The 26,505-nt window shown below is 40.6% G+C and overlaps 1 protein-coding gene across 4 annotated transcripts in view; it reads right to left on the bottom strand.

Moving 5' to 3' along the window:
• The window catches only part of PSIP1 (PC4 and SRSF1 interacting protein 1), a 39,745-nt gene extending 20,103 nt beyond the window's left edge, over positions 1-19,642 (bottom strand). The window contains exons 1-5 of one of the 4 annotated variants that reach the window (XM_083355088.1): positions 19,620-19,642; positions 18,822-18,984; positions 15,450-15,526; positions 13,460-13,598; positions 11,547-11,669 (exon numbers count right to left, since the gene is read on the bottom strand). In XM_083355088.1, coding sequence (XP_083211214.1) covers positions 11,547-11,669; positions 13,460-13,598; positions 15,450-15,526; positions 18,822-18,893 — 411 coding nt within the window. In that variant the 5' untranslated portion in view covers positions 18,894-18,984; positions 19,620-19,642. Of the gene's footprint in view, positions 1-11,546; positions 11,670-13,459; positions 13,599-15,449; positions 15,527-18,821; positions 19,239-19,413; positions 19,435-19,619 lie in introns of those variants that run through there. The other 3 variants (XM_083355089.1, XM_083355090.1, XM_083355091.1) reach the window with 3 other exon arrangements.
• Positions 19,643-26,505: the final 6,863 nt, after the last annotated feature.

The following is a 26,505-nucleotide window of genomic DNA, read 5'->3' as shown; positions in this document are numbered from 1 at the left end:
TGTGCTTAGCAATAGCCTTCATTCTATGTATATGCCTGCTTATTAGGGCTTTCGCCCCCCCCAAGCGGCATTATTACAAAGTCAGCTTATTGCCCCCAACAATCTGGGTCCTCATTTTACCTACCTCAGAAGGATGGAAGGCTGAGTCAACCTTGAGCCTGGTGGGACTCGAACCTGCACTAATTGCAGGCAGCTGGTGTTACTTAAGGAGGCATTAGCCCACTGCTCCAAGGCTCACTTACTGCCCCGTTGCTTCCAAACGCGCCATTTGCTCGTTCACTCACTCACTTACTGCCCCGACACTTCTAAACACCATATGATCATTCACTCACTCACTTACTGCCCCATCGCTTCCAAATGCCTCCAAATGCCACTTGCTCACTTGCTGCATTTGGAAGTGACGGGGCAGTTTGGTGCCAGAGACCACTACCACGAGGAACACAGCTGTCGGTTGGGGTTCGGAGCAGCTCCAGGTGGGGGCTCAGCATGGGCCGCAGCGTGGCAACTGTGGGGAGGGGAATCCCCATGGCGGCTGTGGGGAAGGGAATCCCCGCGGCATGTGGCTCCGAGCTGCAGGGGCGGGGGCGCAAAGGACAGGTGATGCCGCCGTAGTAAGACACCGGCATTGCTCCCAGTGATAGCATCTCTGAGTTCCGGCACCTTTTTTTTTATAGAAAAAAGCACTGATAATAAATATACACAAAAGACTGCAGCCATATTTTTGATATTTCAAGGGAAAATATTACCAGGGGAACATATATTAAGACAGTATGCATTTAAAAGTCGATATGATATTGAAATAAAATTCACATATCCAAGTTTCAAGAGTAGAAGCACAGACTAAATTTTACAAAGTATTAGCATTTGCTATCCTATAAACAAGACATGTCAAACTCGCAACATCACTTGACATGATGTATCGGAGTTTTTTCCCCATTGCCGGCAATGGAGTGGGCGCAGTTTCCTTGTGACGCATCCAGCCCGTAGGCAGGCAGATTGACACCCCTGCTCTAAACTAAATTTTGATTTTTAACTTACTCTAATTGTTGTACATATCAAAGTTGACTCTTCTCTTGGAGCTTGATTATAGAATGACTCCCTCAGCATCAAGAATACATTCGCTGTGTCGTCATGTTTTTTGGTATTTATTTATTTATTTATTTATTTATTTATTTATTTATTTATTATTTGATTTATATACCGCCCTATCTCCCGAAGGACTCAGGGCGGCTAACAACAATAAAATACAATGATACAAAAGTTAAAAAAGAAATTAAATTAATAGCCCCAATAGAATAAGTTAAAATTAAAGTTTTAACTTTAATTTTAAAATCCCTGTCAGTGCAGGTCAGCCTGATGGAAAAGAAGTGTTTTGAGGCCGTGGCGAAAGGACCGGAGATCCGGGGCCATCCGGAGCTCAAGGGGAAGTTGGTTCCATAGGGCTGGCACTCCCACAGAGAAGGCCCTCCCCCTGGGGGTCGCCAGCCAACATTGTCTAGCCGACGGGACCCTGAGGAGGCCCTCTCTATGTGAGCGTACTGGGCGATGGGAGATCGTTCCCGGCAGCAGACGGTCCTGCAAGTATCCCGGGCCTAAGCCATGTAGGGCTTTAAAGGTAAGTACTAGCACCTTAAATTTCACCCGGAGGACAACCAGTAACCAATGCAGCTCACGCAGGAGGGGTGTAATATGGGAGTATCGGGATGCTCCCATCACTACCCGCGCGGCCGCATTCTGCACCAGCTGAAGCCTCCGGGTGGTCTTCAAGGGCAGCCCCATGTAGAGAGCATTGCAGTAATCTATACAGGAGGTAACGAGTGCGTGAGTGACCATACGTAGGGCATCTCGGTCCAGATAGGGGCGCAACTGGTGCACCAGGCGAACCTGGGCAAATGCCCCCCTGGCCACAACTCCAATATGATCTTCAAAACTGAGTCGTGAATCCAGGAGGATTAAATTTTGTTTAATTATACTTATTATATACAAAGCATAACTTTATCTAATATGTATTTCTCATTGGAACAAAAATAGTCTATTTCCTTTTTCCACGTAACAAGGTTAGATATTTTTTTTGAAACTAGAAATTGCTCATAGTACTCTGAAAACGGAGTATAAAAGAGAACAAAGACTTTTCTGCAAGATACTGACCTGGTTCGTGCATAAATTAGATCACTATTTTGAGTTAACTACAGTGAGTTTGTATAAGCTAAGGTAAAATGAAACAAGCAATATTAAAATGTGAATTTTAGCTTCTACCTTTAGGTTTTAACTATTGCTGTTTGTAAATAACAAGATATCATTTACCATATTATACCAATACAGTCACTACCTCAAACTGCAACATTCAGCTCCAGCTTTCCCATAGCTGCAGCAGATGTTACAAGGTTACAGATGTTACAGGAAATGCTGGAGACAAGTTAAAATGAGGCTCCTGCTACTGCCACAGCAGGTGCAGAGCTTTTAAAAGTTTCACAGATTAAAAAGCTATGGAAGAATGCGACAGGCAAATCCTTTAATTACAGCATGCTTAGTCCCACATTTCCTCAACAATCCTGTAACAATGCCCCACTCAGAAAACAGGCAGTTCACTTTTTTTCTTTCTAATACAATTTACAACTATCAGTTTTTCTTCCTTCCCTTGCTTGGGGTTTCTCTTTTTTTAACCAGTTCCAAATAAGCTATTGAAGTCCTTTGAATAATCATGCCAACGCTTCAGGCAAACACAGAAAACTGACCCAAGCTTTGGGAAAAATAGATTCATGCAATTGCAGGAAAAAAACACCTGCTGTTTGCCAGCTGCGGTTGAATTTTTTTTTTATTGAAAAGTTTTAAAATACAATTTTCCTTTGAAAAACCCCCCTTCCCCCTCCCTCCTCCCCTCCCTACCTCCCCCCTATCTCCCCCCCTCCCCCTCTCCCTCCTCCCTCCCCTGCCTCCCCCCCTCTACTTCCCCTCCTCCCCCCCTCCCCCCTCCCCGACTTCCCAGAGCAAAATACAAGGTATATATCTAAAAAGCAATCATAAACAATCATATACTAACAATTATAAACTCTAAAATCCATCACTCTCTAGCTTATATAGAATAAACCAATCCTTAACAATACTAAATATGTATAAAGAACTAAAATAAAAGAAAACTAGCATCATTCCCATCTATGTTCTTCCACAATTCACTATTACCTAGACATATTCTCACTTACACATCACAAGCACCTATCCCTATTAACCTCTCTAGCCAAAATAGGCTATAATAAATAGTTCTTACACAAATTAACCCGCATTAACCCACAAAACTTTCTTCCTCTTCCTCTGTAGTAAATTGTCCATTAATTCCAAATTGAACATTCTGTTACCATACATATCATCCCAAAACTCTTAAAAACACAACTACCACTTGACTATAAGTATATTGTGGAAGTTCCATAGATTTCTACTGGTCTTATTTTTTTAATCTTTTTTGAGCGTTTTAAGGCAGCACGCGTCACCCTCTGTTCTCTAGGATCATCCAAAAGAGTTGCAGCTTGATCTCCTCCTGTACCCTTCTCGTCTATCTGTCCATCTTCATCCTCTTGATGTTCTCCTTCTCCAGATCCCTCTGCAGCTTCCAGAAGTGTTGATGGAGTTGCTTTTAAAACATTGTTGTAAAAATCATGCGCTTGCTTCACAGTACCCAAACAGTACCTTTTGCGATCATACATGAAGCTCAACCCAGCTGGGATCTCCCATCTGAACCTTATATCTCTTTGCTTGAGCTCTTGCACAAGAAATATAAAGTCCTTCCTTCTCTTTAAAATCTTTGGAGGAATTTCTTTTAGAACCAAAACTTCTTGACCAGCAATCACAACTTTAGTATCATAGGCAGCTTGTATAACTTCATCTCTAATTTCCCTTTTTACAAAATAAACCACCACATCTCTAGGCAACTTTCTCTGCTTAGCAATCCACGAATTCACACGAAACACTTTGTCCATGCCTTGTTTTATTTCAGATGCTGGATGGTTCAATACCCCCTCAAAAGCCTCAGAAACCAGCTGCTTTAAATCTTCCTTAATATTCTCTTTTAGGCCTCTAATTCTAACAGCAAACTGCATCTGGTAAAATTGAGCCAAACTCTGTTCGCTATCCATTTTGTCTTTTAAATCTTCAATTTCCAATACTTTTGCTTCTAATATAGCATTCTTTTGAGTCAAGTCTTCCACTTGATCATCCAGCACCTCCACACATTTAGCTACTTTATGCACTGAGGACAAAATGTCTACCTTCATCTCTCTAAGTTTCTGCTCCATCCTTTCTTCCATTCTCTGCTCCAATTTCTCCAATTTCTCCTCCATCTGTGCAACTTCCGGTGGCTCCGCGGCGCCGGAGACAGCCTTCCCGGGCTGCCCGCGGCTCAGCTGTGTGATTTTTCGCCCGAAACAGCGCCGATCAGCTGTTCGGGCGAATTTGAAGCCCCCTCCTCGGGAGAAGAGGAGGGGGTGAGCCCCCAGGTAGGGGTCGAGTTCTCCGGGGCCGCCTGAGCTTGGAGCTTGGGCGGCTGAAGGATTGAACTCCCCCGTAGCCTGGGCTGCTCCCAGCTGGCTAGCGTCTCTGCTCCGGACTTTATGGAGCAGAGCCAGGCGTCTGCGACCATCCCTGCTTGAAGGAGAGACTATGAAAGGAAAAGAGCAGGCAGAGCAGTACAAGAGGGAAAGATGAAGAGGATTATTTTATTTTACTCTCAAGCTTGATGGACTTTGCTTAAAACTTAAAGTGAAAGTGCGTCACAATTGTAAGTAAAAGATGGCGGCTAAACCTCCCCCTAGAACTTTTCGGAGTGCTGGAAATTCTCCGGTGCAACAACAATCATTACTGCAGGCGTTGCATTCTCCTGATGTATTGACATCGAAGGATCTTGAAAAACATACCCAGTTAATTTTGGAGTCAATGGGTGTTAAATTTGCACAGCTGCGGTTGAATTTTAACTGATTGTAATAAAAAGTACATTGAAAAGAGGATAGAGAAAAGGTTAATCCTGTTTAAAGATATACTCCTATACACTGTTACCAACAAGCAAGTGAAATTAAAGTGAAATTAATACTTCACTTTAATAACTCCAACACAGTAAGCATAACGTACGTACTACTTTTGTGCAAGAAAATGATATAAAATGCGCTTACTAGATTATGGTTCAATGAGTTTGTACTCCCAAAATATATATTATGCATGCAAAAAAAAAGTTAAGAAATCTAAATCCTTACTCAGAAGCTGCTACTAGTCCCTACCAGCCAACCTTTTATTTTATTAACCTTTACTTGAAGTTCAATTACCAGAACAGTTAAAAACAGTGCACCTACAGTTATGCTGTATATTTATATTACCATATTGACATTTTCATTTTCCTACAATGATTTCTAGTGTGGAATTTGTCTCCCACCCACTTCTTTTTACATATGTGCATAGGGTGGTCATTTTCACTCAATTATTAACAATGATATTTTTCTTTAGCAGTCACTGCCACTTAAATTGGGATTGTTGTGATAAGGGACTCAACAAAACTGATGGGATTTGATCATGAGATCCTTACAAAGGTATGATACACAGTTAAGAATTAAAGAGAAATATTCTAGTTTTCATTGTAACAAAAGCTTCATCTCTTCAATATTTGTTTGCATAAAAAGGGGGCTTCTACTGTTTAGTTTTAAGTCTGTAGGCAATATTTCACAAATCACAGGACTGATACAGGCACTTTCCTGTAAGGAATATAAAGAGGGATTCAAACAAGTGTTTATGTAATCCACAGTAACCAAAACTTCCAAGTAACAATATTGCTTGTGTATGAAGAGGTGGCTAATTTAAGAAAAAGCAAATTAAGCTATTCAGTTTTATCTTGTTGTTCTGTACCCCCAAATACTTTTCATTTTCTCTCTCTAGTCAGCTACAGACCAAGATGCTGACATTTATTTGAAAATAAATCTTATTGAATTCAATTAATTATCTGGTAAAATGGAAACTCTGAAATCCTGATTTTTCTTCATTCATTACTTTCCCACTTCTATTCCTTTACTCAATTTTAGCCTTCTTGTCCAACATTTTCATAATTTTTCCCTCTACTATATTTCCCTCTGCTGTCTTCAGTCCATTTCTTATTTGGAAAATCCCTGTTGGAATTTTATTTCTCTTCATTCTTCAGTTTGATTAGCCACTGATGAGAATGCTGAGGGCTCAATTATACCTATTAAACTGCATTGTGCAGTTGTAATTAAACAGTTATATCTTGCATCTATTTAACTACATTAAGCCAAACATTTTTATGTTCTTGTGAGTTACAATTTTTGATATGCCAAAAGTCCAGCATGCATTTAAGTCTTGTTTTGGCATGTCTTCTCTATTCTTGTTCACAACAGCATCTGACCCACAAGCCTAGGAATCAGTTGAGAGTTGAGCAGGTTCTGAAGATTTTCTTGTTCACTAAAGAAAACCTCCTTTTATTATTTTTTAAAAAAACTCCAGGGACTGTAAAACAGTAATATAGTTTAAGATCAAAGAAAATACCTCAGCTGCCCCTTGAAGGAGTTCTTCAAGATTTAGTGCACGTCCTTTACAAGGATTGGAAATGCAACCTTTTGAAACTGTATAGCTGTGTCGGAGCCAAATTTATTAGTCTCCTCAGGTTCAGAACTTCCCCATCTCTTGTTTGTAAGGAAGGACCAGATGAGAGAGGAATCCAAGGAAGATTGTGAAGAGAACACAAATATTGCAAAAGTCATGGGCTGGTGGTTTTTTGATCAGCCAACTGGTCAAAAGAGAGCTACCATGCAGCTGGTAGGGGAAGTCAGGGAACAAGCAGACAGAACAACATAAATATTGCGCTATACCTACTAAGAAAAACATTTTCTGCTAGAAATGTTAAACTGAACTATGCACTTGGAGAAAACAATTCCTACTTCTTCCTATCGTGGTTTCTCTATCCTAATCTAAGAGATATATTTCTGACTGACATAGTGAGAGCTAGGGGCACTTGGGAAGTTCCCCCAGGTCTAGACTGAATAAAGCTGAATAAAGCTCCATATAGGACAATGATCCATAAACTCATGTGGTGGAAGGATTGGTTATCTATCACAGTACTTATGTAGATATGGATAGTTGAATGGTAGGAGAAAAGGAGAAAAATTAGCAGTAAGAGGTACTTTATCCCTGCTAACAAGCTTTTAGTGCAATAAAACGGTTATAAAGATCCTCCAATCTATGCAAGCAATACATTTTAGGGCTTATTCCCTTTTAATGTGCACATGATTATTTTTTTTGTTGCCTCAGGTTCTATTATAAATTCCTTCCTTTATAGACAGACTTGACTGCAGGCTGTAAATCTATTAAGCCATAAGATGACCCATTCACACTTCTAAACTTAACTTTTTACTTAGTATGCATTTTCAGCATCTGGTTGCACTTGTATATAGCCAGCTTGCATTAAAAACTTTTATACTTAAAACACCTTCACTGTATGCTTATTTGATTGTTTCTTGGTAACTACAATTGGGTCTTGGCTTTCCTCCTTTATTCAACACCTATTTTTAATGCATTTGCAAATCAAGGCCTGGAAGGAGTTTCTCTTTCATCTGTTCTAGAAGTCTGGCAAAGGAAATTGCACCACAATCTGGAACAGGTGGCAGTTTCCTGTCTCATTAGGAAACTCTCCTGAAAGTTTTAGGCAGCCTTACCTAGAAGAGATTATAGACTTGGCAGGGAACATGAGGGACTAGTTTGATTTATATCTTCTCTCTTTCCCTGGCCAAGATGTAGGTCTTTCCTTTCCTTTTCGAAAAGTGGTTATGAAGCATTTATACATTTCACCTATTTGGATGTTCAAGCCACATTTCTAGTTTATAGTAGCAACTATAAACTCGTGACCTCCCGTTTAGACTACTGTAACGCTCTCTACATGGGGCTGCCCTTGAAGACCACTCGGAGGTTTCAGCTGGTGCAGAATGCGGCCGCTCGAGTTGTGATGGGGGTTTCCCGATATTCCCATGTAACACCTCTACTCCGCGAGCTGCATTGGCTTCCGGTTGCCCTCCGGGTGAGATTCAAGGTGCTGGTGATGACCTATAAAGCCCTAAATGGCTTGGGTCCGGGATATCTGAGGGAACACCTGCTGCCGGCATCAAGTTCCCTTTGTCCAGTGCGCTCCCACAGGGAGGGTCTTCTCAGGGTGCCACCGGTAAGAGATTGCCGGCGGATAACACCCAGGGATAGGGCCTTCTCAGTGGGGGCGCCTGCCCTTTGGAACCAGTTGCCAATGGAGCTGAGGACTGCCCCCGACCTCCGTTCATTCCGCCGGGGCCTGAAGACCTGGCTCTTCGAGCTCTCTGGCCCAGGCTGAGGATTCATCTTATTTTAACTGGGGTTTTATTTAGGCAGGGACACACATATTTTTTTTTAAAATTTGTTTTTAACTTTTGTATTTTGGCTTTTTAATCACCCTGTAAAACGCCCTGAGTCCTTCAGGAAAAGGCGGTATATAAATGTAATAAAATAAATAAATAAAACCATGGTGTCAATGAATTTCTGAACTTGGGAGCATTACTGCTTTGTGCCTTCAGACTGTTTCTCATCCATGATATTTATTGGCTGGCTGGTAACCTGTGACTTGATAACTATGTCATTCTCTTTGGGTATTTTAGACTTTGATGTTATTTTTGATTGGTCTAAATGAATCTATGACATCACTGCCATATGAAAGCTGGAATTAATTACAAATGTTATATATATATATATATATATATATATATATATATATATATATATGTATGTATGTATGTATGTATGTATGTATATATGAGAGCAAATGAAAAAGGAAATAAGCTGAAACCTCCAGTCCTTTTATAAAAGAAGCATTATTGTTTTGTTGTTTCATGTTTACAGTGTCATGGTGCTTTAATGTATTATCCATTTCTACAGTGAATCTGTTGTTTCTCCCAATAAGCAGTGAGATATAAATCAGTTTTCAAGTTTTAATGACTGCATTGACTTGTTTCTATCTACAGTATGTATGTAGTGCCCTTTTAAAATTCAAATTTTTTCCCCCCTTAAAAACATGAGCATTTCTTCCTCTACTTTGGGGCAACCATTTGGTTGTTCTATTGTATATAATTGAACTTAATCCTGAGTAGTTCTGTAAGTTACCAAGTTCACCAGTGGATGTGATGAAGATTATAGTGATTCTGATGGGCTTTCCACGTATGTGCAAAGGAGGCAGCTCTAATTTTTCCACTAAAAAAGAAAAAAGTACTTTGCATATTTCACTGAAGCAATCTTTTCAGAAATGCCACTGCATGCACGCACATACACATACAGTACATGTTCTGGAAAATGTCATGGATGTTGTAACAGCTTTACTGTTGGTTGTAGTGTATCATAGAACATTATAAATGGAAAAGCAAACCTGAAAGCAGTAGAGCTGTATAAGGCTTCAAATTAAAATTGAATGCTTCACAATGTGTAAGTATACAAAACAGCACCTGTTTGTAACTTATTAAAGTCACCATGTCTTTTTTTAAACTATGGAGCTATTGCAGGAAGATGTTGGCTGCAGCCACAAGACTGTTAATAATCACCTCAAGCGGAGTTTAAAATGCTGCCAGCCCTATTAGGCATAAGAACAGTTCTTTCAAAGGCGAGCTTTCTGTTCCAATAGATTTCCCATAATTTATTTATTTATTTATTTATTTGTTTGTTTTTATAAACCGCCCTTCTCCCGAGGGACTCGGGGCGGTGTACAGAATAAGGTAGGCATACAGAATGAACAATAGTGAAAACAAACAATAGTAAAATACAAACTGGGACCCCAGTTACCAGAGAGGCAGCATTCCATTGTCTTTTCTTTTGCTCTCTTTATGCTGGATAGGGATGGATAAAACTTCAATTTTTAAAGTTCAGCCTGTTAAGACTGCTGGCTTGGCCAATAACACAGTGATGCCACCATTGATGGGAACTAGAATATACCTTCCCCCTTAACCTTATAGAAAAGAAGTTAAATAAATAAAGTTGCATGATTGAAAATTGGCAATGTGAACTAGAGATACTCTAGAACAGAGTTCCTCAACCTTTCCAGGTTGGCGGGCCCAGAGGAAGGGAAGAGGGGATGATTTTGTGGGAGGATGCGTGCACAAGCATCTGTTGCTCATGCGAGTGAGGCTAAGAGCACCTATGACGCTAGTGCAAATGAGGCCCCGAATGCTGACACTCATGTGAGAAGGGCTGTGCACGCATGTGCGCGCACCAGCCAGTCAGTCACGTGGCCCGGTTGCAAATAGGCCATGGACCGATAGTGAGCCATGGACCACAGGTTGGGGACCCCTGCTCTACAGTAGAAGCTATAAAATAGGCACAGAAAATAGGCACATGCAGACCACAGCTTGCCTACACATTTTAATTGCAAATTGAAATATTTATCTGAAGCTACACATCGTAGTTGTTGCTGAGAATTGCCTCTTCCCCTTTATGAAGCAGAGATTTTCTGGGAAACAAGAAATAAATACAGTATATGGCTGTATATGATTAAAGCTAGATGTTTGATGTAGTTTGTAAGATGTGGGAACAATCCATAGAAAATCCAGCAGGAAATCACAGAGCCTATTAAAGAAATTAGGCACTGCTAGACAACCCACACGACAAACATTCAAAGTAACTCCTGATCAAGTAGCATCTTGAGTTGTATCTCTTTCCAAAGCTCCAAGGGTGAAAGAGCACTAGATTCTCATCAAGAAAGCGCTCTCAGCTTTTCAATGTCAGGCCGAATGCCTGAGTAATCTTTTTTCTTCACCATAGAGGAAATCAACACTGCCATCATTAATCTGAAGTGTGATAAAGCACCAGGTATCGATGGCATTTATCCAGAATTCCTGATAAACTCTGGGGGGTGCACAAGGAATTGGATTGGCAAATTCCTTTCAGACAGAATGGCTGCCTCCCGTCAGAATTCAAAAAAGCTAAAGTAATATCACTTCAAAAACTTGGAAAAAACAAGACATAAGTAAAATTGCTATTTAATTAAATGAAAAAAATATTGTTTATATAAATTATGAAGAAACAACATCATTATCTGGAATACTTTTGCATCCAAATTGCTTTGCAGACTTTTCTTCAATTTAGCTTTTGCCTCATTTACAAAATCATTTTAAAAGGCTAACAGAAATATTAAAAGAAATTATTATATATAATCTGAGGGACAGTTAAGCCCTTTAATTCTAAGTTTATTATTTTCAATGTACAGGATACTGAAAAAATAATAATTTATAATACAATTTTAAACGTACACCACTATGTTTGGGGTTCTGCTTTTAAAGAACAAAAAAAATCATTTCCACTTTTTATTATATTAGGACGAGTACAAAGGTACTGTATATTGCTAACATGTCATCCAATTGATTAAAGTAGCTTCTTCTTACTATCAGGGTTTTTGTAAAACTTTTAAACTAATTATTTATCATGCTATGATTAACAATCTCAGTTTTGCAATATAGACCTATCCTAGAAAGCAGCTCCTTAAAACTGTTACAACCACTTACTTTAATAAGAGCTGTTAATTTTCTTCGCTTGGGACCCATTTTTTGTTCATTTTCTTCTGTAGTGTCTGTGCTTTCTTCTTGATCTGTTTCTTTAACAACTGTAGTGTTAACCGATGGCGGAGACTGAAAAAAATGCCAATATGTAAGTACTTAAGCAACAGATACCAGAAAAAAGTGTAACAATATTTTCCATTCTAGTCAGTTAAATTTCCATACAAACAAGATGTCAAAGTGTGTAGTCATTTCATTGTTCACTGTGTTGAGCTTTCCCATGTTCATACTTTACACCTTCAGCTCTTAGTAGCATGTTGAATACCATCTGATATAAGGTCTCCATCATCTGACACTATCAGTCATTACATACTGTCCGTACAGTTTTCTTAGTAAAATTAATTAAGCAATTTTTTCCATTAACTTATCCATACAGGTGAAATTATGCCTTAAAAGTTGTCAATAAAATGATCAATTGCCTTCAGAATCTTCCTTGTACCATTTTTTACCAATACCAATAGGTGATATGATCATCAAGTCTTGGATGACTCAGCTGGTGGTTAAGGTGCTGATTTAGAAACCAGGAAACTGTCAGCTGGGGACTTTTGGCCCAACCTAACTCCCAGGGTGGTGGTTGTGGGGAAAGTAGGAAGAAGGAGTTATTATGAATGTTTGCTGCTTTGCATTACTTATAAAGTTACAAAGGCAGGATAAAAAAATCTAATAAATTAAACAGACAATACACTTGCTTCTCTTCACTCATCCTTCTTAGGGACAACTTACTATGAAGAAGATGGTATAAGAGGACCTATGGGGCGCACCATACACATAGCATCTCATTACAATATTTAAATAGTAAGTAACACTGAACTAAGTTTAATCAGTACTAAATGAATTAATTACCCCGATAGCATTTTAAGAATTGTTCTCTGAAAATAATTAAATTATTGTTTAAAACTGTTGCATCAGAAAATGCCCTAACATTTTCAGGCTTGCAGGATAAATGTTAAGTTCAATGAAACATACAATTCAATTATTTTTATTAACTCATCACTCTTCCTATGTGCTACTTTGGTTTCTAAATTATTTCCACAATGTAGAATGTTTCTAGAAACTTGTATGCTCCTGAAAATGAGAGACATACATATACTATTTATATCTCTCAATTATTTTGTCAGAGAATAAAGAAGACTTTTATTCTAAAACCTTCAGAAGAACTGCTAAGGGCAGAATATTCATTCTCTCACGAATAAGCAGAAACATTCAAAATCTGGGAACAAATATGACTGTGTGAGATGTCAATCATTTCAAATAGCATATAAGTGCTGGAAGTACTTTCTAGCTACTGTACTGCTTCCTATTGTTACTTGGAAAACAGTAATAATGGACGTTACAGGAGAACTGGCTTTTGACTATATGATGGGTAGCTCTTGTGATCTACTCTGGTAAGTTTAGTCTATTCATCTACAACAGACATGTCAAACACAAGGCCCGGGGGCCAGATCCGGCCCGCGAAGCCATCCTGGAAACAGTGAGGGAACGGCCCCCACTGCCTTGGCCCTGGCCCAGAGACCCTCCTTCTGCCAGAGACCCTCAGATCTGTCCCACTCCTGCCCGGGCCCTCATAGGCACCCTTGATGCGAACGATGTAGAGCTGGCCACGCCCACCCAGTAGGCCATACGCACTCTAGCCACTCCCACCCAGTAGGCCACGCCTACCCGGCCCCCTAAAGGCAACCGCAATGCTGATGCGGCCCTCAATGAAATTGAGTTTGACACCCCTGATCTACAATGATAATGTTTTGATTTATTTTCTATAATCTAGTCAATAATTTAAATTGTAACACTATAAAAACATAGATATTCAGAAAAAATCTTGAGATAAAACTTATTAATAGAAATCCAATCATAAGATAACTTACCGGCTGGCTGGAAAATTTAACTTTGGGATTGTTCTCAATTTCCCACAATCCTTCATTAAAGCCCTTTCTTTTATTTAGCTTGCCATATTTTTCTTTATTTTCAGCATAGGGAAATATATCTTTTGGTCCCAAAAATGCACTACAAAGAAAATAATGGGGGGAAAAATTCTGCTTTACAGTGTAAGTTTTACTCTTTACAAAAACTGTTTACATTTTTAAATGCTAGGATTTTACACCACTTTGGACAGGAGTAAGTACTCTTGATAAATACAGTATACTATGTGACTTCTTACTAAATAAGGAGCCATGTGAAGTGACTAATATTTACTCCTATGTAATGTAAAACTGGAAAGGAACAAGCAAGATACTAAAGTTTATATTTGATACCAATTAATCCAATAACATTCTGCTAGGTCAGCAACATTGTTGCATTGAGAACCAAAAACAAAGAACTATATAACCTTTTGGCACTACTTTATTGGCCTCCGTGACTATGTGATTACGTTTGATTCTATAGGTTTCAACATTGCTGCTACATACAAATTATGTCTCAAAAAACAAGACTGCAACAAAGACCTCACATTTTGTCTCATTATCTGCTCAGGCAGGCAGGCAGCCCTCATATTGCTGTTTTCAATCCTGTCATTTATTGTATTTATTTTTACAATTATTTATAGCGTGCCATAATAAGATTCTGGGCAAGTCACAACATATTAAAATATTAAAAAGCAATAATAGGACAATCTTTCCAAACAGGGAACCTTAACTTCTGGTAGAAAAGTTTCAAAGTCTAAGAGCTACTTAGAGAAGACCTACTGTGGCATTCATAGCCCCTGAAAGATGTTTTCAGCAGATAGGCAGATTCAATTGTGGCAAATTATTCTTTCTGAGGCAATCTTGTCCAGGTCTAGGTAGTCTTCAAATTAAAACCACAATAGGGACTAGAATCTTGGTTACTGAGTAAAGCAGTTATTAGGAAAAATATCAGTGACTGCTTTACTCAATGAAAATCCAGGCACTGTTACTTAACAGTAACATTGAATGAATACATTCTACACAATGAGCTGCATATATTGCAAAGTACATTAATAAAACATATCCTGCTTAATTTAGAATGATTCTCATAAAGGCTACTATATTTTCTTTCTTTTTTATGCATATTAAGTTAACCCTTCTTCTTTCTCTTGACTCTTTTCTATTTGATCTTACATTTTTGCTTTCTGAAGTATCCAGATAACCATTTGTTTTAACAAAATGCAGGCAATGTACCATTTCACTGCAATAGTTTTACAGATAGTTCTTGTGGGCAATTATGACAATTCTGTCATAAAGTTGAGGCACCTATATGATTGGATCCAACTTTATAATGGTTGCTAAGTGAATGATGGATATTGTAAGTCTGAACCCATTCTCCTGAGTGGGTGTTTTTTGCTAGAAACTGGCAAAAAAGTCACAAATTTAGGTCATGTGATAGCAGGATGCTGCAACTAGTTGTAAATGTGAGCTAGTTATCAAGTGCCTGAAATGTGATCATAAGAGTGGGGCACTGCAATATTTTATGACACTCAGAAGTGCCAATAAGTTGAGGACTATCTCTAGTACTTATGGCAGACATAAATGAGTGCTAACACTAAAGTTATGTCTAATTCCAAGCACTTGGAGGCATGGTAGAAAACAGGAATAAAACCACCAACTTCTAAAAACCAAGAGAAAGTCAGCCTGTAAGCAGAGAATGACCAAATTCTCGTTAGATAAATATTAACAGAAGAAATACATTCTTGCATTTTAAAGCTACAGTCTGTACATCATTAAACTATAAGAACTGTAATTAGGGATTTATCTGCCTATTTATCTTATTTTAGTTTTAGAAATCATTTTTAGAAGAAAAGGCTTGGTGGCAACATTTTCAGACATTATTAAAAAGAAATGATAAAATATTAGGGATTATTTGCCTCATTGTCTAATATAAACTTGCCCCCAAAAGACTTACGTTTCATGAGTGCCAAAAAAGAATATAGGCATTTTATTTGTAGGTGGTTTGACTGCTCCATCAGGAACTTCATCAACCTACAGCAACAAACAATAACAGCTAAATAAAAAGATAAACCTAAACCAAATATGTATAGGTAACAAAGGATTTTTTACAAAGCATAATGTGTTAAATGCAACCATAACATTTCTGTGCTCGTTTGCTTCCATCCAAGACTGAAAGATGTGATAATTAAAGAATTTCTTTAATAAAATAACTCCTTTAAATAGTGGCATGCTTGAGACAATGAATGAATGGTACACAATATCACTTAATGGAGATTAATCCAAGGTAAATTCATGGCAAAAGCTTAGATGTGTATTTTACACTCATTCTGTCACTTGTATGCAAGAGCATCCTATTTGTGTCTATGCTAATATAATTATTTTCACAATCTGACTTAAGGTCTCCAACTTGCCCAAGAATTACTGTGGATAGAGAGATGGGTGACATATAAATTTAATAAATAAATCTACATCAAGGCACATGAAAAACTAGTTGGTTGATTTGGCCTTAGTTTAATCTGTACCCAGATTAAACTAAGGCCAAATCAACCAACTAGTTTTTCTGTACCCAGATTAAACTACCAGGAAATACCAAGACAATTTTTTTTAAAAAAAATACACAAAAGTGACAGCAAGCCAGCATGCATTGTTGTAGTATATATACTGGCTTGCTGTCACTTTTGTGTTTTTTTTTAAAAAAAATTGTCTTGGTATTTCCTGATAGTTTTCCAGCCAATGGTACCCAAATCCAATCCTACTTAGCTTTTTGGGATCAACCAGGATTGGAGAGATACTATTTACTTTGACTTTTATTTTCAACAGTGCACTACTGTAAGGGACCATTCAGCATCAAAATAATAGAAGGCTTCATGGTGTAGTTGCCTATATGTCAACAAAGAAAGTTTAAAGGGAATATCCAATATATAAATGTTAAATTAGATTTTATCCAGAATTATTCTATTTATTTAAATATGAAAAAGAACTGCTAACTATATTGTCAACTAACATAGCAAATCGAGATCACTATTTTTGCTATATGTTTAAGCTTCTCACTGAATTTGATACTTTTAGCTTTTCTACCTTAGAGCCTTTTATCCATTTATATTTTTATTCTATCTAGATATATACCTCATTAATCAACAACAGATAGCCACACATCAGATATGAGCTTCTGAATGCTCATGGCACAATACAGGTGTGAATCTTTGAGTGCTACATCTTTTGGGTGACTTGTATTTTAACAAAATCATGTAATTGCTAGGGATACACTTTGCATCAGAAGCCTAAAGGGTGCATGCATACCATAACTGTCGGTGTCTCCTTAAATAAGAGGCATCCTATAGAATTGCCTGTTAGCTGCCAGTCACAGAAAAATACATTATTTGAGCTAAGGAAGGGCCCACAAGGTATTTTGGAGTAGGCATTGGTGCACTATCAATGCCTTAAGCCAAATGCATATTACTCCTGGGATCATGCAACTGGATAACATAGCTTCATTTGGTGAATGGAGGAATGCTATCTCCAAACAACATTTTGGTTTCTGATTAAAAGTGCAGTACATCTCTTGTAAGCAACCTTATGGAATACAGAGAATCATATAAAAAAGGAAAACAATCCAAACACAAACCTCTCTGTCTCTATATAATTAATGTAATAGTCCATTAACATATTTAATAAACAGGTTATATAATCCAGTTGTGATCATTTATATTTATTGGATATAAATTGTTTAGAAAGTGTAGTTTAACATTAAAATGAAAAAGGGAAGGAAGCTAATAATTTTTTCTTCATTTTTTAAGACCAACTGCTACCTCTGCTACTTCATGTTGTTAATCAACAGTTTGAGTGATCTGTCAAAGGAGCAAACATAATGTGTACAGTGGTTAGGTGAAAAAAGGGGAAATCCAGAAACTAGTTTCTAATCTCAAAAGACAGATTTTGTTCCACTGGAATACTACAACGCTATTTGCTAATTGCTGTTTGCTAATCTGGAAAAAAACAACAACCCATAACTTGATACAACAGAGTTCAGCTGTTGTATTATGAAGATTTGGTTGTGAACTAGTTTTGTACATTCTGAAGAGCTGGACCTGTGGTTTGTTCAAATCTTATAGTCACATTTAACAGAAAATAGCAAAGATGCTTTTTCAAGAAACAACTGGACTTCCTTGTTTTTCTCCAAGAAGCTTCTTCAGCTCAGAAGCTCAGAGCTGAAAAAGCTTCTTGGAGAAGCAAAACGTCTTCAAAGAAAAACAAGAAAGTCCAGTTGCCTCATGAAAAAAAAAAGCATTTTTGGGATAAATATGACCCGCATGACTGAGAATCTCCATAGACATTTAACAGAAAATATACAACTTTGCGAAACACTTTTTGGCATCTAGGCGATTTCTGCCCTGAATTCAGTAGCACTAGTAAATCATCCGATATCCTAAAGCTCACAGTGATAAAATTATACATTTCAGAGTCCTTTAAAACGAGACTACCATTTTTAATGCATTTCTAATAGCTTTCTCTCTACAAGCAGGTTCACGCGTTTCAATCCATCCAATTCCAATCCATCCAATTCGGCCAAAGTCAAAGGTTAGGTCCCTAAGTGCTGAAATTGTGTAGACACACAACATGATACTGAAATATCCTGGTCTGCACATCCCTCTTGAACGATTAAAAAAAACAAAACACAGTCCGCTGAGGATGCTGAACTGAACACAACATGATACTGAAATATCCTGGTCTGCACATCCCTCTTGAACGATTTAAAAACAAAAACAAAAACACAGTCCGCTGAGGGTGCTGAACTGAATCCGAAACTAGCCCGCCGCTTTTAGGATACTGAATCGCCTCTTAAAGGTACTCGAAAGAGTAGATCACACTCCATCAAAACAAGAAGGCTGAAAACCAGCATGTGGGCTATCTGCAATGTGACTAGAAGTCACTTCCGTCAAAGAAGCACACACACACACACACACAGAAGCACACACACACACCCCGCTCCGCTTGGGCTGCTAAGGCCAAGGCCAGAGGTAGGCAACCTTGGCTCTTTTATGACTCGTGGACTTCAACTCCCAGAATTCCTGAGCCAGCATGGCTGGCTCAGGAATTCTGGGAGTTGAAGTCCACGAGTCATAAAAGAGCCAAGGTTGCCTACCCCTGGCCAAGGCGTTGAATTAAGTTCAACGGGAGATTCAAGGGACCTCCCGGGCTCTTCGGAGCAAGGGGTGGGGGGGTAGGTCTTCCAAGGACGGGGGAAAGCGAGAAGCCCTTTCCTGAGCTGGGGAAAGGGCGGGAGGCGAAAGGAAGGGTGGGAGCCGAGGCGGAGGGGAAACCTTACCCGGGCTGGCCAATGGGGATAGCCTTTCATCTTGGCGAAGATCAGGTCTCCCGGTTTGAAATCGCGGCTCATGCTGCACCTTCTCGCTGCGCCGGGGAGAGGCGAGTCAGGTCTGAGGAGAACCGAGCCGGGGCTGCAGGCGGAGCGCCGTCCTCAAAAGCCGCTGTTTCCGCGGGCGGAGGGAAGGAAAGGCGGGAGGGGAAAGAAGCTGAGGGGAGCCGCGCGGCTGTTAGAAGCCCACCGGGTTCCCCTCACCCGTTTCCCGCTTCTCTTCCACTCCCACCCCACAACCCGACCGCGACGGGCCGAAGGGAGGCGGGTGCGCCGCAGAAAACCGCCCAACCCAGCCTTCCTTCCCCCTGGCGGCGGCAAGGCCGGCCCCAGCCTTCGTCCTTCCCGTTTTGGCGGGAAGAAAGTCCCCCATCATCATCATCAGAAGAAGAAGAAAGAAAGGGCAGCCACCCACTTTCTCCCTGCCGCCGCCGCCGCCGCCTCAGGCGGAGCTCGACCATCCCGAACCACGCTTACCTGACCCGCGCACGCGCGCCGAGCCCCCCCCTCCCACCCCCGCCGCGGCTCCCTGTTGCTCTACCTTTCCCCCTCCCCCCCCGCAGTAGCCAAACCGCGGCCGCCGCGAGCTCGAGGGCGCGCACCAGCCGCCTAGGGCTCGCTCCGGCTCGGCGCGCACCAAAAGGCTGCTAGAAAACGGAGGGGGAGGGGGGGGGAAAGAAGCCTGGGGGAAAGCGAGGTGGGAGAAGGGTGCGAGTTCAGTTCTCCGGCCCGCCTTCGTTGTCTTACTGGCCAGGGGGATGAACGCTGTATGGAAGTCAAGAGAGAGAAAGGTCCAAGAGCCGGCCCAAGAGCCTCATTGATCGGAATCCTCCTCCTTCGAGCACAATGGTTCGCTCCGCCTTCTCCTCCTTCGGTTGGAGCGTTCTTTGCAGAGGCCGTAAGGCAAACAAGAGGGAATTCGTATCGGGGGGGGGCGGGGTGTACTTCAAGTTTGAGCGGGCCTAATGATATCGCCAAGGGTCAGCCTCGGGTTCCCTTATATCCTGTGTTAAGCCAGGTTTTGTGGGTGTGGGCTACTTGACCCTGCTGGGACAAACAAAAACCAGGTCATACAGGTACTTTATTGGGTTTCCTTATGTTGCTCTGCGGATAGACCGTAAAATGGTTGCATTCAGCTGGATTGCAGTGTTTTCTTCCTGAATTAAGTCACGCTCGGCTTTGATAGAACTTGCTCCAGGTGAAGGTTGGCCGCGTACAAGTTTAAGTAGGTTTACAATAGGACCCCCTGCACTTTTTTTTTTTTTACAATTTTACCATTCTCTTCCGAGGTCTCCAGTGAGAAAACAAGGCAGTGAAATGTAAACATCTTGCCCAAGCGATCGGGTCGGTCAAAACAGATTTTTTTTTAAAAAAAATTGTGGATAGGGACTTATTTAGATAAAAAGTAAATAAATAATATGTGCTTTAAATTGCACTATAGAGTACGATGACTTGATTAAAGTTCTGTGCGAGGAAGTCAATAGATTAATTTTAATACTGTATTACCACGCAGAGTTTTTGACTGATGCTGCTTGTAATGCAACAATTTAATATTAGTAGCTGTGTAGCTATTAATAAAAAGACTGTTCATACAATATGCTTTCTGGCTGATAGTTAAATTTATATTTAATTCAGTGTTGTCGTACATCACACTGAGCCACAGTGGCTGGGTTTGCATAACTTAAGCCAAACATTCTACCTTGCTTATTTATCAAATTCATATCTCACAAATGTAACTCTTACATGTTTATTTTTGCCAATATGGTTACTAGTGAACTGGTGTGGCTAAAGATATTTACTTGCTGCACTCTTTTCAAACTGACCGTGGAATTCTGAGTTTGGTATTCTGTGCCAAAATTCAGCAGAGACCTATCTTGGTTTTTGTATAGAAAGCATACTAGAGTGTAGACTTTTCAATGTTTATTACTTTACCAGTATATGCATGACTAATTTATACTTCACCTTTCCTTCAGAGACTTGAGGCATGTTTATAATCTTGGCCCCAGTTTTTACCCTGCAAAAGTGACAGGCACAGAATCACAATGGGCTTTCACTGCTGTGGAGGACCTGAACCAGCCTAGTACTTTATTCACTACATCATTCTAGCTCTTTACAAAATAACTGTAATTAAATCTTTTCTGCTGGGTTTGCATAATACTCTAGGCTGAAATGTGGTTGTTTTGCAGCTCAGAGTGTTGTAAAAAGCAGCCAGTGCGATTAGTTTTCTTGAAGTAATAATTGGATTTATTTGGTGTGCAGTGTTTATTACCTTTGGTATAAACAGCCTACATAAAGCAACATTATACCTCAGATAACTGCAGGACTGTCCTCAGGCAGGGTGGGTAATAATAATAATGATAATAAAGTTGGAAGGGACCTTGGAGGTCATCTAGTCCAACCCCCTGCTCAGGCAGGAAACCTTATACCATTTCAGGCAAATGGCTGTCCAGTCTCTTCTTAAAAACCTCCAGTGTTGGAGCATTCACCACCTCTGGAGGCAGGTTGTTCCACTGGTTAATTGTTCTAACTGTCAGGAAGTTTCTCCTTAGTTCTAGGTTGCTTCTCTCCTTGACTAGTTTCCATCCGTTGCTTCTTGTCCTGCTTTCAGGTGCTTTGGAGAATAGCTTGACTCCCTCTTCTTTGTGGCAGCCCCTGAGATATTGGAACACTGCTATCATGTCACTCCTCACCCTTCTCTTCATTAAACTACACATACCCAATTCCAGCAACTGTTCCCTATATGTTTTAGCCTCCAGCCCCCTAATCATCTTTGTTGCTCTTCTCTGTACCCTTTCTAGAGTCTCGGCATCATTTTTACATCGTGGTGACTAAAACTGGATGCAGTATTCCAGGTGTGGCCTTACCAAGGCATTGTAAAGTGGTATTAATACTTCACGAGATCTTGATTCTATCCCTCTGTTAATGCAGCCTAGCACTGTGTTGGCTTTTTTGGCAGCTGCAGCACACTGCTGGCTCATATTTAAGTGATTGTTCACTAGGACTCCGAGATCCCTCTCACAGTTACTACTATTGAGCAAGGTACCCCCTATACTATACCTGTATATTTGGTTTTTCCTGCCTAAATGTAGAACCTTACTTTTTTCACCATTGAATTTCATTTTGTTAGATAGTGCCCAGTGTTCGAGTCTGTCCAGATCCTTCTGTATCTTAAGCCTATCTTCTGGAGTATTGGCTATTCCTGCCAGCTTGGGTAGAAGGAGATGATGGCATGTGACATGACAGAAAATGATCCAACCTCCTGATTTTCCAGAAGTCTTTTCTTGATTGCTGGAGGGAACAGAATTATGGATTATCTGAATATTGATTTAATCTTAGCATAGCATGTATGTACCTGCCATCAATTCAAATCCAAATTGAACTAGAAAATAGGTACCATGGAACAATTTTTTTCCACTCAGTTGAATTGGACATAGAATTACTACGATTTAAAATACTGCCATGAGTTTCAAAAAGGGAATGATTAATACTAAAAGCAATAAATCTAGTGCCTACATCTTCTATATAACATGAAATACTGCCATTTCCTCATGAGTAACTTTGTGCAGGTGATACTAGATGGATTTATATAACCAGTGCTTTTTTGTAAAAGAAAAAGGTGCCAGAACTCACACATGTCATACAACCTGCCTTGCCTACCCTACAATGTTCCATCCAAAAAAGGTGCCGGAACTCCATTCTGAGCGTTCTATGAGAAAAAAAGCCCTGTATATAACACACCAAGATTAAACACAGTTGGCTAATTCAAAGTGTGACGTAAGCATTGCTATATTGGATACAGTTCTATGTTCCATATTGAAAACTACTACAAAGAACAAAAATATATGTTGTGAAGTTCAGAGTGCCATTTCATAGCCTAACACATCTTATATAAAAAGACACTAGCTGTAGTGGCATTGAATTTTAACTCATAAATACTTAATATGTTGCTTTAGAAAACTAGCCTTCTGCAATAGGAAATTATACTGATTGGATCTAGACAAGACACACTAAGGCAGGGGTAGGCAACCTTGGCTCTTTTACGACTCATGGACTTCAACTCCCAGAATTCCTGACTCAGCATAGCTGACTCAGGAATTCTGGGATTTGAAGTCCATGAGTCGTAAAAGAGCCGAGGTTGCCTACCCTTGCACTAAGAACAGGGGTGTCAAACTCAATTTCATTGAGGGCCGCATCAGCATTGCAGTTGCCCTCAGGGGGCCAGGTGGGTGTGGCCTGGGTGGGCGCAGCCTACTGGGTGGGTGTGGCTGGAGTGCATGTGGCCTACTGGGTGGTCATGGCCAGCTCTACATCATTCGTGTCAAGGGTGCCTATGGCGGCCTGGGCAGGAGTGGGACAGATCTGAGGGTCTCTGGCAGAAGGAGATGGGACTGGGGCAAGTGCCAAGGCATGGTCCACTGGAGGAGCCTCACTGTTTCTCTCAGGCCATGCGGAGGAGGGGGGCTGGACAGTGGTCTGGAGGTCAAATGCCCAGCCAAGCCCTCAAGCACCCATGGCACTAAGCCCAGCCCCACTTCCCCAAGGGGTGCCCAGCTGCACTTACCTCCTCAAGGCTGCTGGTGCTGTGCTTGCTCTCCTTAGCCAGGTTGCCCATGATGGGTACGAGGGCCCTGTCCATGTGAGGAGACCTGGCTTTGTATCCAAAGCTTCCTTAGGAATAGGATGGGAGAAACCCCCCCCCCAGAATAGGCCAGGAGGAGAGGGGCAAGGGGATGGTGAAAGGGCAGTAGGGAAGGACTAAGGCAGGACTTCCCTCAGACCCTTCCTCTCCTTCCTTCCTTCCTTCCTTCCTTCCTTCCTTCCTTCCTTCCTTCCTTCCTTCCTTCCTTCCTTCCTTCGAGTGATGGGAAAATATTTGAGGGAGGGAGAAAAACAGGCAAGAAACACAGCTGGGGAAGTGTCACCCTTTGTGAGGAATGAAGAAATGCACCATTGACTGGAAATGGCCAGCACAGGGCCCTCGCCTACTTCACATATCCTGCTTGGTGGGCTCTGGGGGAGGGGATGCCATGAGCAGCATGAGTCGATGTTACCTGCACAATGCTGCCCAGCCCCCAGCCTCCTTGGTTTTGGCAGGCAGCGGGGTGCTTTCCTCATAGTGCTGAGAGCCTGAGCTGGGTGGCATGAATCTGAAGAGAAGCGCAATGCTGCCCAGCCCCTAATCTGCCCAAAGTAGGCAGGGCCATGTGCTGGCCACTTCCAGGCAATGGTGCATTTCTTCATTCCTCACAAAGGGTGATACCTCCCCAGCGCGCGCCCAGGGGGTGGGGCCAACACAGCAGGGGCTGGTCCCTTGCTGTTTCTAGATGGCCTTGTGGAGCTAAGACTGAATGCATTTCAGCATAGATGGCCACCACGAAATTGTACTTTGGCTCCCAGCCGGCCTGGGCCAGGGCCAAGGCAGCAGGGGCCGTTCCCTCACTGTTTCCAGGATGGGTTCATGGGCCACATGAAACCACTTTGCGGGCCGGATCCGGCCCCCGGGCCTTGTGTCTGACATGTCTGCACTAAGGGATCAACTAGCTAGCCATATTTTATGCCAGTATATATTGCAAATTCAGTCATTGAAGGTTTGGGTAAAAGAAGAAATCTTGTATTCCTTAATGAAATTGCATGTGCTTTCCTCAGTCTTGACTCCTGGTAACTGCCTGTTTTTCAGAAGCGCTTACTATTGCCTTTTTCCTAGGGCTGAGAAGGAGTAAGTCGTCCAGAGTTATCTAGCTAGCTTCATGCCTGAGGAAGGATTACAATTTAGTCTTCTGATTTCTTGTGCAGTGTTAAAAATGATCACATCTAATTGGCTCTCTTAATGAATTTATTTATCAAATTTATATAGCTACCCATCTCGCTAATCTGACTGTGGGTGGCTTATGAAGGTAAAAATCCAGAAAACAATACAAAGTCAACCAATTCCCCCTCCCAATAATTAAAAACGTCAAACTGTTAAAAAATTTAAAACACAATCAGCAGAGAGCAGCATTATGTTGTACCTAAAAGTACAACCTCTTAGCAGGCTCTCCACCAACATCACTGGATTTCTAAACCAGTTGACAAAAGCCATGTTTTCAGGCTCTTCTGGAAGGCCAACAAAGTTGGTACCAATCTCGCCTCAGGGCAAATGGTATTCCAAAGGGTTGGCTCTGGCAGAAGAAAGGTCTCTTCTTGGATGCCATCAGCTGACATCCCTTTGCGGACTGCGTCTGCAATGTGCTCTTTCTGCCAGATCTGATGGGACCAGTAGATGCAATTGGGATGAGGTGGTTCCACAAATAACCCAGTCTCATGTCAAGTAGGGCTTTATAGATAGCAGCAGCTTGAAGCAGAGCAGAGGTATAATATGTGGTGATCTAGGTGTGCACATAACCGTCTGTGCGGTTGCATTTTGCACTAGCTGAAGCTTCTAGATGCTCTTCAAAGACAGGTCCAGGTAGAGTATACTACAGTAATCCATCCACCCATAAAACACGATATGGAATACAAACATAAGAAATACATAATTCAAAAGCCAAAAATAGTGCCTTCAACTACCTGAGTGTCTAGATATCCAGATTGGATACAGAAAAAACCTATACAGTTAGAGCAGTTTTGAACTTATGTTTTTCAGGAATGATTTTAGCAATATAAACAGATTAAAGCTGTTTCACATTATTTGCTGGCTTCACTGCTCTGTACTATTATGATTCTTTTTAGGGGGAAAACTGGAGCAGCTTAATCTCTGTGTGCTTAGTTTTGAATAATAAAAGCAAACTATCTCCTAGGTTAGTTCAAATGCAGATTCAAAGGAAAACAGGAATAATAGTATTCACATGCTGTTTTACAGTTTTGCTAATGTTTTCTCCCCACAGGGGAAAACTTGTTTAATTTGAGCTAAATTACTTTTGGTGAAAAAAAACCCTCTGAAACTATTGATACTATTCTTTTAAAAATGATAAGTGTTCCTGTTGTAAGGGAAATAGCTCCCAGGATTAGACTATATTGCAGTCATCTTGCTCCTCAAACAATGATATTTCAGCAGCAATGATTTCTCTCTTTGTACAAGAATGCACTTAAAATCCATATTGTAATGACTATTGTGTTTGCTTAAAACTAACAATAGGCTACAGCTGAAACAAACATTCATTTGATAAACAGCACAAATGGATTAGATCTTCCAATGAGGCCAAATGCCCCTCAAGGATATCACACTTTGGCCAAAGTTGACCTTCACTTTATGCTTTCTTAAGTCAAACTGATAAGTAATTCTACAAAATGTAAAGTTCTTCAGGTTGTAGAGTACAGTATCATGTTCTTCTACAGATAGAATTGCCTTGAACAATTAATGGAAATATATTCCAGGTATATACAATAGCTGCTGTGAGTCAAGGACTTCTTTATGAATGCATAAAAGTAAGTAACCCAACTTAGAGATGACTGGCTGTTTAAAAATAATCATTTGTTTATTCTAAAATTGTCTAAACATCTGAAAATTGGATTGTAATCACTATGCAGAAGTACTGTAGTAGAAAGCTGAATTTCTTGAGGGACTTTCTAAAGGGTTGCAGGGTTGAAGATTGCCTGACTTTGTGGGGAATGAGGAGAATGTTGTGTAAGGTGGGTGCCATGACAGAGAAGGCTT

The sequence above is a fragment of the Vipera ursinii genome (genome assembly GCF_947247035.1).
Source record: "Vipera ursinii genome assembly, chromosome: 2".
NCBI lineage: Eukaryota > Metazoa > Chordata > Lepidosauria > Squamata > Viperidae > Vipera > Vipera ursinii.
Note: the sequence above shows the minus strand (reverse complement) of the source record. Positions and strands in the feature narration are given on the sequence as shown.